Source organism: Zootoca vivipara, chromosome 14 (genome assembly GCF_963506605.1).
Source record: "Zootoca vivipara chromosome 14, rZooViv1.1, whole genome shotgun sequence".
Taxonomy (NCBI): Eukaryota; Metazoa; Chordata; class Lepidosauria; order Squamata; family Lacertidae; genus Zootoca; species Zootoca vivipara.
The window spans coordinates 29,358,624-29,372,234 of record NC_083289.1 but is presented as its reverse complement, the minus strand read 5'-3'; the positions used below and the strand labels follow the sequence as shown (position 1 = coordinate 29,372,234).

General features: G+C 53.0%; 1 protein-coding gene across 1 annotated transcript; it reads right to left on the bottom strand.

The window, feature by feature from the left end:
* Positions 1-7: 7 nt before the first annotated feature.
* Positions 8-12,953, bottom strand: PLK1 (polo like kinase 1). Its single transcript, XM_035132239.2, has 10 exons — positions 12,387-12,953; positions 10,358-10,526; positions 9,093-9,237; positions 8,326-8,419; positions 6,695-6,914; positions 5,661-5,819; positions 5,480-5,557; positions 4,284-4,438; positions 3,250-3,432; positions 8-769 (listed from the first exon to the last, which is right to left on the bottom strand). The coding sequence occupies exons 1-10, from the start codon at positions 12,792-12,794 to the stop codon at positions 563-565; spliced, it is 1,818 nt and encodes a 605-aa protein (XP_034988130.2). The 5' UTR covers positions 12,795-12,953; the 3' UTR covers positions 8-562.
* Positions 12,954-13,611: the final 658 nt, after the last annotated feature.

Genomic DNA, 13,611 nt, shown 5'->3' with positions numbered 1-13,611 from the left:
TGAATGCTTCCAGAGAATCTTCTTTATTAAGTAATGTACAAAAAGTTTAGTTGGTGTAGACTTTAGTTTCAATATATAAAAGTCTGGTTGCTTAGAGTCAAAGAACAAAATGCCAGACAGTTTAACTACAGCAGGAAGAGGAAGGAGAGCGCCCACGAGAGGAAGGCTCAGCAGACAGACCACGTACAAGTAACTCACATGGTGTAACCGAAACCCCCAACTCAAAGTGGCACCAGAGGCCTCAGTGGGGTGGGTTGAGAGGAGGGAGAAACGGGGTTTATCTCCAGCAGAATCGGGAGAAAACAAATCCTTGGTTTTATATATATATATAAAATTGAGAGTCTTCTAGGCTGGGCTGGGGGGCATTTAGCCCCCCCTGTAAGGAGAACCACCCAGCTAGAAGCCACTCCCTGGCCTGACCCCTTCTGTGCCAGGACACAGCCAGGTAGAGGTGACCCCGGCTGGGAGGGGAGGGCAGGAATGCCGCAGCCCTTAACGGTATTGGAACTGGAAGAGACATCGAGATAGTCCTTCGCTGCTGCACAACTCCAGCAGCCAAGTGCTAGGTAGAAGGTTTGGGGCAGGGAATGCCCGGCTTGGAGTTCATCAGCTTCTCCACCATGGTGCGGGCGTAGCGGAGGCGGCTGGCCAGTTCCTTGCAGCAGCCGAATTCCTCAATCAGGCTCAGCTTGTAGGTGCGGAACTCCCGCTTCTCATTGATGTAGGTGACGGCTGCCATCAAGGGGCACAGGATGACCTTGGTGTGGTCCTGTGGGCAGAGGATGGAGAAGATACACGCAAGAGGCAAATTAGCACCAGCTGGGCTCCTTCAGCTCTGAGAGGCAGCCACAGGGGATTAGGATGGTGGCATCAATGCAATACGAGGTAGCAGTTTGTAAAATCACATACAAGACAAAGCTGGGAAACCAGTGGTGCCTATGATGACTATTCTGGGCCTTCACAACTCCTGTTGGTCCTAGAATCAGCTTGGCCAAGGAGGGAGGTGGGTGGGAGTTGGGGCCCACGAAAACATGGCTATTTGCGATAGAAGGAATATCTAGATCAAGGTTTCCTAAACTTGGGTCTCAAGCTGCTGTTGGACTACAACTCCCATCAATCCCTAGCTAGCAGGACCAGTGGTCAAGGATGGGAATCAGTCTAAAACCAGCTGGAGACCCAAGAAGCCCTGGTCTTGATCCATTTAAGTCAGTGCAGGGGAACCTCATGCCCAGGGCCTGGATTGCAATCCTCCATTTGTGCTCAGAACTCTCCCCAAGCCACCCTCGTCACTGACCCAGCTTCAGATATGCCTGGATGTGATGCACCCTTCAACTCTGTTCATGCCTCTTGCTCACCTGGATGGAGGAGGGAGGGGATGAGTGCCTGTCAAAATCTAGCCTGCTGCACAAGGGTGAAGTTTGTGTTGGTTGCTCCGCCCCTTTTGCCTCTGGCCCCACCCACCACTAACATGTGGCCCTAGAAGGCTGCCCAGAATACGGTTACCAGGAACACTTTAAAAAATAATAATCATGCTTTATGATTTTAGGAAAGGGTTGCCCAGAGCTCTTGACCTTTCTTGGGGGGGGGAACCCCAAAGTTGTCGGGTGCGCATTTTGACAAAAAGCAGATCTAAAAACACACAAACGCCCAAAAAAGAAGGGGTGGGGAAGAGATCGAGTAAAGGCGCTCACTGGTCTTGGGAAAACACGCATTAAAACACACACACACAAGGCACCGGCTTCCCATAACCAGGAGACCACTGGAGGGCGAGTGCAGTCTCTATGGAGATTTAACTGGCAGTGGTGGTGTGTTACCAGAGGTGGACAAACAGCGGACTCGCACTCAGCCCTCCTCACCAGGCTGCTGGTGCCGGAGGAGGCGCGGAGGGAGGGAGACTCCATCTCCCGAGAACGTTTGAACCCCCACCGCCGAGGACAAGGGGCACCGCAGCACCTTCCTCACCCCCCCTAAACTCAACCATCTCTGGAGTGGCCATTGGAGGGAGAGAAAGCAAAGGAGCCTGTGTCTGCCTGTCTCCCCCCCCCCCCTGTTTTCCTCTCAGCCTTCCCGTGAGGAGCCACCGCCACCGCGCTCAGTGTCTCTGTCTCGCAACGCGGCACAGCTCTTTCCATGCTTCTCCTCTTCTTCACCGCCTCAGCACCTCTCTCGCCTCCCCCAACTTGGGCATGCAGAGCCCACAGCAGAAGAGCACCGCGGGCTCTTCAGTTGCAGGCAGCTCTGCTCGAGTTCAGGGCAAGCGTTGATCAAGGAAGTGAGCCAGAAGAAAGCTCTCTGGCTTGCGCCTCGGTTTAAATAGCCCCCCCCCAAGCCAGCGGATTGGTTGGCTGGAACTTTGTCATGGCCGGGACCTCCAGTGCTGCTCGCTGCCATGGCGCCCGCCATGTTGCCTCGCTGGAAGTCCCCAGGCATAAATCAGGGGACATTCGTTAAAATCTGGGGACATTCCGGTGAATCCGGGGACATCTGGTAACCCTAGCCCAGAATGGAATGCGGCCCCTGGACTGAAAGGATTCCCCGCACTTTGCTGTAAGCAGTCAAGAGATGATGCCAGAACAGCATTCCACAAACACGCCAGCTTCATAATCCCAAGAGGAGTTCTGAAGCCAAAGGAACTGGTAGGAAGAGACTCAAATCTTGCCCCTTAGAGAGACAAAGACGAAGAAGCCAGGGCATCCTCCTCTGTGCCCTTGGAGGCATCTCGCGCACAGTCCCTCTCCCTTGCCTGCTCTCGGTTCCACCTTTACGCCATCAATGGCTACTAGCCACGGTAGCTGTGCTCTGCTTCCACAGCTGGAGGCAGCAATGCTACTGAATGCAAGTTGCTGGAAACCGCAAATGGGGAGAGGGCTCTTGTGCTTGCAGATTTCCAAGGGGGCACCTGGTTGGCCACTGTGAGAACAGGATGCTGGACTAGATGGGCTATTGACCAGATCCATCAGGGTCCTTTTAGGTACAGTATTGGGGGGGCAGCATTAAACCTGTTCAAGGAGAGATGCCTATGACACCCCAAGCTGAACCAGCCCAAAGCATGGACAGCCAGCCAGCTAGCCATTATTATTATTATTAATTCAACTTCTAGCCCATCTTTCCTCCCTAAGCAACCCATTGATTGTCCCTTTTGGGTGGTGGGGTTGGGGGGGGATAATTTCTAGCTTCAAAACCCACCCCCAAATACATGCAGGCTGGCAGGGTGGGGAAGAGAGAGCTTTCCCGCTCCTGTTAGGTCACCTGGAAGAAGTTGATCTGCACAGTGCCATTACTCAGGTGCAGGATGATGGCGCTGCGAGTGCGGAACCAGTAGCACAGGTAGGGGAGGCGGGCCAGCTCGTCTCCCTCTCGGGGGGTGATGTTGGCTCCTGCCTTCAGCAAGTGCTCGCTCATGTAGTTGCGGAAATAGCTCAGCAGCGTGACCTGCAGGAGGCAAAAACAAGGGCCCACGTCAGCAGAATAGCAGTGGAGCAGAGGCAGGCCTCACAAAGCTACGTTCCAGCAAAGGACCCTGCTAGGCTTGATAAAAGGTTATTGGTTATTGGCAACAGAAGCCCAGATCTCATAAAGGCATCCTCCACCCAGCAGGATTAAATGCACCCCCCTCTTAAGCCACACAGACACCAGAATAGTATAAAAGAATGTCCTTCTTCACACAGCGCATAGTTAAACTATGGAACTCACTGCCACAGGAGACGGTAATGGCAAACAGCCTAGATGACTCTAGAAGATTAGACAAATTCAGGGAGGAGAGGGCTATTGATCGCTATTAGCTATGATGGTTATGCTGCAGTTGTAGGCAGCAATGTTCTGAATACCAGTTGCTGGAAACCACAGCAGAGGAGGAGGAAGAGGAGGAGGAGGAAGAGGAGGAGGAGAGGAGCTTGGATTTGATCTCCCATCCTGGTTGCTGGTTCCCACAGGGGCATCTGGTTGGCCCCCAGTGGCCACAGGATGCTGGACTAGATGGGTCACTGGCCCAGCTGCAGGGTTGTTCTTACGTTTTTAAGTAGCCTCCTACTTGCAGCCAGCAAGAGCCAACAGCCCACTTGTTGCCACCAGACCCCCGCCCTCGCATCGATGCTGCCCCTTCCCAAAATGGGAACGGTGGTTTCTTTTGCAAGGAAAAGAAAATACCCTGGGGCCGAGCGATAGCTGCAAGTCCCTCGCACCTTCATCTCAGATACAGAAAGGCAGCTGCTCAGTGGTAAGGGTAGGGGCATTTTGCACATGGTCAGATTTAGCCGCCACCATGAGGCTCAAAAGTCACTGACCTTCTTGCTAAAAGCCTCTGGGTAGGATCGTGCGTTGAAGTACGACTCAGAGCCGTTTTGCTCAATGTACTGCAGGCTGTCCCCATCGTTGTACATAATCAGGCGGGTCGAGTCGTTGAAGAGGACCCCAACGCTGTTGTCGCACAGCTGGTAGCCTGGGGTGCGGAGAACAGAGGGGAACACTCAAAACCTGCCTTAATTCCAAACCAAGGAGAATCTTGCCTCCCGCAGAGAACCCAAGACTCTTTCCCACCCAAGTGGCCTGGGGCAATGCCTGCAAAGCAGGTGCTTATTATCTGTTAATCAATCAATCAATCAATTTGTATACTGCCCTATACCACCAGGTCTCAGAGGCCCCTTGGTCATGCTTTGGCAGGGGTTTTGGCCCTGAAGCAGAGCTCCGAGGCTTCCTCTTTCATACAGGAAGCACCAACTAATCACAGGCACCAACAGACAATAACATCACATCTGGACAATTTCATTGCAAGTTCATGCCCCTTGGAGAGTCCTGCCACCCTGGGCTCCTTTGGGAGGAAGGTTTGAACCCAAACAAATGAATAAAATAAACGCTGACCAATGGCTCCACCTGCCAACATCCTGCTTAATCTCTGGTCAGATATTCCACCCCTGGATTTAGGTCAAGGCTTCTTTTGGTATTCTCCCAGTTCCTTTTGGTATTTCCCCCCAATCTGAGTCATGCAAAGAAAATTTGTATAGCCACAAAAACCACATTAGCATCATAAGGAGAAGCAGCAACTCTTTCTTTTATCTTATGGACTTCCCAGGTTCCTGAAATTGTGTCTCGCCTCACCCCCTGCCCTCCATGTATCTCTCCCCCCCTTATTATTATTGTCCTCAAGAAAATAAAAATTTTAATGGTTAAGAAGTAGTAAGGGTGGAAGCTTGGAACATGGCCTTGCCTCATTGATAGGTGGGCTTTTGGTCTGTTCCCAACAGGACCAACCCGGGATGTTTTGCCACTTGAGGCAAAATACCCTCCCACCTCTTCCTTTGCAACCGTCTCCCTGAGCTGAAGGTAGAGAGGGAGTAAAAGGAGGCTGGAGAGGGGTGGGCAGCAGACTCTTCGGAGGTTGGATCTGCTGCCTGAGGCAACTGCTTCACTTTGCCTCATGGCCCTGTTTCCCAAAGTGCACTTTCCCCACCCCGACAGCTGCTGTGCCCAGTCGACTACCCACCTAGGCCGTACTTATCCGAGTAGTCCACCCATTTGCTGACCCAGAAGATGGGGATGCAGGCTGGGTCCTCAGCCTCCTCTGAAAAAGAGAATCGTGGTTACCAAGCGGAGGTTAAGGAAGAGGGAGTGAAGCCCGCAGGCAAGCAAGGCTGGCTCAGGTACAAGACACCCACGCCCCACACCTTGTCTGATGGGTGCTCTTTCTGAGGGCTTGGACCCATTGACCAGTGTCAGCTGCTGCAGGAGGTCAGCCAAGTGGCTGTCCACAGGACTCCTGGGCTCCCGCAGGGCCACCTCTTCTTCCTTCTCGGGCACCTTCTCCAGCAAAGGGCTCTCTGGTCCTGTGCAGGAAAGAGAGAGAAGCATGGGATGCTGCCTTGTTCCACTGCTGGCTCGTGGGACTCAGCTTCCCAGTTGGAGATCACACCCTGTGCAGCCTCAGCCAGACCCACACACCTTTCCCACAAGTTCGCTCACTCCATTTTGCATGCGTTTCACTGGCAGAACTGGCACGGCTACAGGTGCCACATTATGCCCACATCTTTTAGTGTGGCGGCTCTTGTATTTTGAAGCTCCCTGCCTGCTGAGATCAAGCAGGCATCATGCCTGCTAAAAACAATTCTCGTTTGCCCAGATGTTTAGAAAGTTGGTGCAAGCTTTAATCCCTTTTCAGTCTTTGCTATTTTAACTTAAGTCTTAAATTATTGTTGCCAATTGTTCTTAGCGATAATTTTATTGTTATACCTTTTTTGTACACTGCTTTGAGGTTGGGGTTGTTGTTTTTTTACAACCAAGCAGTGTATACATTTCATGAAATAAATAAATACAGCCATACCTTGGAAGTGGAACGGAATCCGTTCCGGAAGTCCACTCGACTTCCAAAACATTCAAAAACCAAATTGCAGCTTCTGATTGGCTGCAGGAAGCTCCTGCAGCCAACCAGAAGCCGTGGAAGCCCTCTTGGACGTTCGGGTTCCAAAAGAATGTTTGCAAACCGGAACAATCACTTCCAGGTTTGTGGTTTGTGGGAGCCAAACCGTCTGAGTTCCAGGGCGTTTGGGATCCAATGTACGACTGTACAGGCACTTTCCTTGTCTACTGATGAGTCTTATGGAACATTCTAGATGTTGTTGTATCACTCCCCCCCCCAGCCCCCTTATTAAGTTACTACATGGGCTGCAAGCACAGCCAAGCCTCCCCCCGCTCGCTCCCTCACCTTTGTTGACCACTGTGAGAGGCTTCCTCACGCTGGCATCGAACCCGTTGGGGGCCAGAGAAAACCTAGGGGGCATCGTGAGGCAAGTGGTGGGCAGCCGTGACGGGATGTAGCCCGTGGTGAAGAACTCATCAGTCAGCAGCTCATCAATGGTGGGGCGGGTAGCCGGGTCGGGCCGCAACATTTTCTGGATGAGGGTAGCAGCTATGGGGTTAATGTGCTGGAAAGGAAGAAGAGTAGTGTTGGGAAATGGAACGAACACAAGACACAGACAGGCGCACCAGCCCCTCAGCCATGAGCTCCAAACGGGACCTGAGCTGCTAAGACATCCTGCTTCGCACAGCACGTGGTTAAACTATGGAACTTGCTCCCACAGGAAGCAGGGATGGCCACAAGCTTGGGTGTCTTTAAATGAGGATCGGGCAAATTCCTGGAAAAGCTATTGTCAGGGAGGTGGCTGGCTACCCTCGAGCAACGACACTCCAAACCATCTCGTCTTTAATACTTTTATTGTGAAAGTTATTTACAGTGCAAGAGCTTCATGGAAACATGTCTACTCAGTACTATCAGATTCTCCCAATGGCGCTTTTCGGCTCCAGCAGAGTAGTTTGGGGACCCCAAATCTCCTCCCCCTACGTTTGCGAGCCGCTGATCGCCTCGGTTCCGGGGTGAATTTGAAAGGACGCCCCTCTGCTGTTTCCCTGCTAGAACTCTTTGCTGGCCCCTCCTTCCTTGCTGGTATCACAGGCTGCTGGTAGTGCTTTTAGATGCTGCCTGAGCCCTGCCCCGGTCCGCTTACTTCCTCCTTCCTGTCTCCTGTCCCTCTGCTGTTGTCAGAGCCATTTGAAGAGCTGGATTTGATGAGGGGTGGCTGTTCCCTGTAAGCCCATCCCTGGCTATTTGCCAGGATGGCTATACTCTGCTGCCACAGTTGAAGACAGTAATGTTTCTAAATGCCAGGTGCTGGAAACCACAGCAGGGGAGAGGGCTCAGATCCTGCTTGAACATTTCCCTTAATGGGCACCTGGGTGGCCACTTTGAGAACAGAATGCTGGACTAGATTGAGCCCTATTTGGCCTAATGGAGCAGGCATTTCTTATGCTCACACCCAGAGCACAAGGCCAGGCTCTAGGTTCCCTGCGGGCAGAGTTTTCTTTCTGGCGTTATTCAACAGTACTCAGTACTGGCAGCTCCCCCCCCCCCAATCTTGTGATAAGATAAATGGAGGGGGGAGAGCAAGCAAGCAACCATGGCTAAAGGGGGGATTGCAAAAAGTAGGAGGTTGAGGAAAAGAGGCCCGAGTAATTCACCACTGTGTTCTTCTTCTCTCTAGCTTATGATCAGTGTTGGGGAAACTTTGGCCCTTTAGAGATGTTGTTCTGTTCATTAAATGGAGTTCTGCTGTGTAGACACAACCCTAAACTGGTTTGGGGGCAGCTTCAGTTCTGTGTTTTGTGCAGACTCGATTGTTTCCCCTGAAATCACCCACCATGAGCCCTCAAAATGACTCAGCTTAGAAATTTGAATCAAAATTCCCCTTCCAGTTGCTGTCAACTCCAGTTTCAGGAGTTAAGGGGTGCCCCCTCCTGACCCCCCCCAGTCAACTCTCCCGTATCCAGGGAAGGCTGTACCGTTGGAATGGTGTACTCGTTGTTCTTAATTCGGATGTACGTTTCTTTCAGACAGGAGGTTTCGAAGGGGGGCTTCCCAACCAGGAGAGTGTACCTGCGAGGAGAGACCATATATGGAAACCCATCAACTGCGGGTGCTGGGGGTGGAGAGGAACGCTAGGGAGCCCACTGCCCACCCAAACATTTAGCTACCTTTCTCTCCCTCTTTCGTGGAACAAGCCATGTTTCCACCGCTGAAACTCTTGTTCCTCAAAATGTACAGAGCGTGGCCCAACCTGCTTCTCGCCCCTTCCCAGCACATCCAAGGTGGCGATGGAGGGAGCAGAACTTAAAAATCTCCCCGCTTCCTTCCAGTTTGTGGAGAGGGGAACAGAGACAGGCTGTGCCTAAACCAGCCTTCCCCCCCCACCTGATGTTCTCCAGATGTTTGGGGCTAGAATTCCCATCCTGGGCAAAAACACCAAAGGTATTTGCCCTGGGCACTCATCCCCACCAAGAACAAGTGATACAACCAGGCACATCCCTGAAAAGTCTCTCCCTCATGAGAGGCATCTCTGGAGAGGAAACTGGAAGTGTTTTAAGGGGACGGGACAGCACATTTTTTCCCAACTTGTGGAGGGAAGAGAAAGACTGGAAGTTCCAACACCACCTGACTTCATTACCCCAACTTCCCCTCTACTGATTTCCCGCCAGCATTGATGAGGAAAACCCCTGGTGTCCATTAGATCCACCCAAGTCTTACACCGCAGAACCACAGCAAAACATACATGATGCAGCCGAGGGACCAGACATCCACTTCGAAGCTGTGTCCCTTCTTGCCCAGCACCTCTGGGGCGATGTAGTTGGGCGTCCCGCACAGGGTCTTCTTCCGCTCGCCATCGTACTCCACCCTGGTGGCTAAGCCAAAGTCCCCTGGGAAAACAGGAGGAACACAGAGGCTTCCTTGGTCAAGGCTATGCCAGAGGAGCCCCAAACGGAAGCATTACGTGGCTTCCTTATCAGAGGCAGGCAGAGTTGTAAAGGCCCAAGAAAGGGCAGGGGATTTTTAACACAAGCACACTTTACATTGGAAGGCTGGGGAACGCTGGCAAGGAGAACTCTCACAGGATAGGCTCTCTTTTTTGCAGTGAGCAGAGTTCTGTTTTAAGGCAAGATTGGCTCCTTCAAAATGTGCAGTATAAATATTTCTATGCTCCAATCCTCTCCCACAACCTGGCAAAGGGAGAATTGTGAATTGCTGTCTGCTTCCTTTCAGTGCCCTTTGATGGGAGTTTGGAAGCACTAGAAGATGGATGGGGAACCTACAGCCCTCAGCCTAATTGAAAGTACAGGGAGAGGGAAACAAGGTTTTCTGAAGATGTCACACCTCTTGGTAACAGGGCGTCTGCTCTGCACCCAAACAGCACTTTGGGGAAAGTACCATTCCACAATACTGATGGTTCCTAATGATATGGTTGTAAGCTGTTTAATTCTCTTTTAAATATTGATTTGAATGCCGAAACCCACCCTGAGACCTTTGGGTGATGAGTGGGTAATAAATGAATAAGAATAAGAACCATTCAGTTCAAACAGGTAGAAAGCGGACAGTTGTCCCATCCCAAGAAGCACTCATACAGCTTGGGAAATAATGCAATAGACGGCAAATATACACATTTAGAGTAGAGCTGCCATACGTCCGGACATTACCGGGATTTCAAGGTGGAATTGACACCTGGGGGAATTTCCAAAAGGCAGCACTTTGTCCTGGATCTTAGGGAAGTCAATTGAAAAATCATGTTTCTTTGGTGTGTCCTGGTTTACTTTTTGAAATATGTCAACCCTACATTTTGAAGCCAGATACACCATCAGATTGTAAGAAACGCCTCCAAACTAAATGAACAAAAACCCAGGTGTTCTGGTGCACCAGCTGGCATCAAATTGTGTCCAGGCTGCTTAAGCTGTCTCCCCCCCCACATGCAGCAAGATAGGAAACCTCCCTCCCCAGGCAGTGAGCCCATGACCCAGGCCCCCCCACCCTGCACAAACCCCTTACCTATCTTCACCTCCATGTCGTCATTAAGGAACAGGTTGCCCAACTTGAGGTCACGGTGGATGACCCGGTTACTGTGCAGGTACTGGCAGCCCTGGATGATCTGCCGCAGGTAGTAGCGAGCTTCGGGTTCCGTCAGCGCTTTCCGTCGCTTGTGCAGCTCCAGAAGAGACTTTGCAGAGGGAGGAGGGAAGACAAAAACACCTTAAAGAGATGGTCACTGAAGTGACCAAGGCGGGCAGGAGCTCCTCTCCAAGAAGCTGTCTTAGAAGACCGTCAGAATGCAGGTCCATTTAGATCAGCGCTGTCTATACTGAGTCAGACAAGGCCATGGCTTTCCAAGGTGTCAGGCAAAGGGCATTCCCAGCCCTATGTGGAGATGCCAAGAGAGCTCTGTCCAATGAATGACAGACAGCCCCCTCCCTGCAAATAAATGTGGGGCTGGAATGGAATCTGATGCAGTTCCCAGCAACTCTCTCGCCACCCCTGGAAAGTTTGGCCAGGGCACCAGAGTGGATTGTGCTTTTCAAAGCACTGGTTTTAGCAAGGTGTTGACACACAGCGACTGGCCCAAGGTCACACCCAGTGCGCTTGATGGCCGAGTGAGGATTTGAACCCTGCTCTCCAAGGTCCTTGTCTGACACTCCAAACACAACACCACACCGGCTTCCTGCCGCAGGGCTCGTCTGATGTTCTGACTGGCAGGCCAATATTACATTCTCTGCCCACAGTCTACTTCTGTCGACCTCAGGCCCACCTGACACCTCCTTTCCCTGCCCCATATTCCTCCTCAGAGCAGGGGTTCCTGCCATCTCCAGGTGGGTCATATGTGATGTTACTTCACACCCTATTCACACCAGCAAACAGCCCCAGCTTTTTTGTTAAGATTCCTCCATTGCAGGGAGTTGGACTAGATGACCCTCAGGATCCCTTCCAACTCTACAATTCTATGATTTTAGGATCACCACAGCTCAGCCAAGGGGCAAGAGGGGTTCACAGGTGACAGGTAGACTACAGGCAGTTTCTGGGACCTTTGAAATGTGGACCATAACTTTAACAGTTTCATCACCCCTAAGGCTCTAAGGCCATTTCTCCCAGCTAAAAGCTGACAGCTAAACTCTGGGGCTTTCATGTATTGCCCAACTTCCCAGATCTCAGTGAGGCTGTTCAGAACCAGTCGTCTCGCTCCATAGCCAGGGATGAGAGAGTGGTGAGGGGCCCAAGCCTTCCAGTTCCTTTATTTAATTTATTTAATTTGGATACCACCTTTCATCCGAAGATCACAGGGCTGTTCACAACACAGAAATACAAGATGAGCACACAAAATACATGATAAAACAAAAACAAACTAATGACTCCAAATAAGTTTAACTTAGGAGGGAGTTGACAGCAGCAGCTGAACTGCTGTCAAAGGCAAAGGATATTGATGGAACCCTCCATTTCTGGAGTGAGGGAAGCTTCCTACAAAGCAGATACTGTATGTCAAGACTTATGGAGAAGGACCACCTAGCGTGGTTGTTGCTTGATGGGGTCGTGGTGAGCGATTATGAGGAAGGTACTCTGTAGATGCTCAGAGCATAGCTGCCAAGTTATCCCTTTTTTAAAGGGATTTTCCCTTATGCTGAATAGGCTTCCTCGCGAGAAAAGGGAAAACTTGGCAGCTATGGCTCAGAGACGGCTTGCATTATCCCCTAAGTGCCGAAAAACAGCGACTTGGAACAACACATCCAGTCGCTTGGGAACGCGGCCAACAAAGGCGCCCACCCTACCCCACGGAGAGGCCGTCGCCTGGGGAACCGGATCCACACCCTCCTCTTGCCAAGCCGAAGAAGCTATGGCTATGGCCTGGCAGTTCCCAGGCCTGTCTAGCCAGGGGCTGCTGGAGGGTCGGTCCTTTAACAACGCCCCCTCCCCCAGCCCCGGGCTCTGCAGCGCCCCTCCGGCCGCCCCGTCGAACAGCGAACCCCGAGCCCGCCGCGGCCGCCGCCCTTTGCGCGCCCTCCCCCTTCAACTTCCCGGCCCGGGTCCTCACCCTCCGCCGGCAGAGCTCGAGGACGACAAAGACGAAGTTGGCGTCCTCGAAGAAGCCGTGGAAGCCGACCACGTGGCGGTGGTTGAGGCTGCGGTGGATGGCTATCTCCATGGACATCTTCTCCTTCTGCGGCGCCTTCAGCAGCAGCGACTTGGGCACGATCTTGCCCGCGAAGACCTCCTGGCTCTCCACGTCCGTGATCTCGTAGCACTTAGCAAAGCCGCCCTTGCCCAGGAAGCGTCCCAGCATGTACCGCCGGCGGCTCCGCGGGTCCAGCAGCACCTCCGGGATGGCCTTGCTCTCCTTCAACGCCGTAGAAGACGCCCGGCTCCCCCCGGCGCCACCGCCTGCGCTAGGCGCCGCCGACGCCCCCGGGCGGGACCCTCTGCTGGGCACCGCCGCGCTCATCCCCGACGCCCTCTTCGGATGCTGCTTCTGAGGCTACTTGCGTTGTGACCCTGTCGGAGCAGAGGGTGAGGATGGCGGCGGCGGCTCCGTCCAGGATCCGTGACAGCGACGAGCAGCAGCAGCGACCCGGCCGATGGCTTCTGCTAGGTCGCTGCACCAATTTCAAACCTAGAGCCGGAGCGTTACGGAGCCCCGAGCGCGCTCCTCATTGGCCGGCAGGATTTAAACTCCAACCCGCCTCCAGCGCCGCGGAGCACGACGGGAACCGGAGCCCACGAGGGAGGGAGGGAGCGAGACCGGGAGGCCGTCACCGTCCCAGCCCCGCCCCGACAGCAGCGGGCAAAGCGGCGCCAGCGCAGCTTCCGAGCGCGGCTTGCGGAAAGCTGCTGCTGCAGCATCCGCGTCCCCTGCGCGCATACGTGGGAGTGAGACCCGTCTAACGCAGCGGGAGGGCTTTACTACCGAGTAAACGCGCGGAAAGGAGCGCTTCCAAGACCCGTCGTAGGTCTTTGCTGGGGACCCCGTCGGGCGCTGCGATGCAATGGAGCGGGCCAGGCTGCAGGCGTTGGAGAGCCTCGCCCGGGCCCCGCGGAGCGAGTCGAGGCCCTCCGCCAAGTGCTTGCTCGCGTCTTCGTCTAGAATGGCGTCGCCTTCTCCGCCTTTTTTGCTTTTCAACCGCTGTTGTATTGGCGGTTGAGGTTTTGAACTTACAGTATTGCTGTCGATCTCTCGATTGTCGTGAGCCGCGCTGGAAATGTTACCATTAAAGGACAGGAGACAAACTAACATACTAAACTGATTTCAGTGTCGATACATT

What these genes read in the sequence shown, in the direction of transcription:
- PLK1 (XM_035132239.2), bottom strand. Translation starts at nt 12,794, where the DNA reads ATGAGCGCGGCGGTGCCCAGCAGAGGGTCCCGCCCGGGGGCGTCGGCG. An exon ending in CGACATGGAGGTGAAGATAG is followed by an intron (nt 9,238 to 10,357) that starts GTAAGGGGTTTG and finishes CTGTTTTCCCAG; the next exon opens with GGGACTTTGGCTTAGCCACC. An exon ending in TGCAGATCAACTTCTTCCAG is followed by an intron (nt 770 to 3,249) that starts GTGACCTAACAG and finishes CTCTGCCCACAG; the next exon opens with GACCACACCAAGGTCATCCT.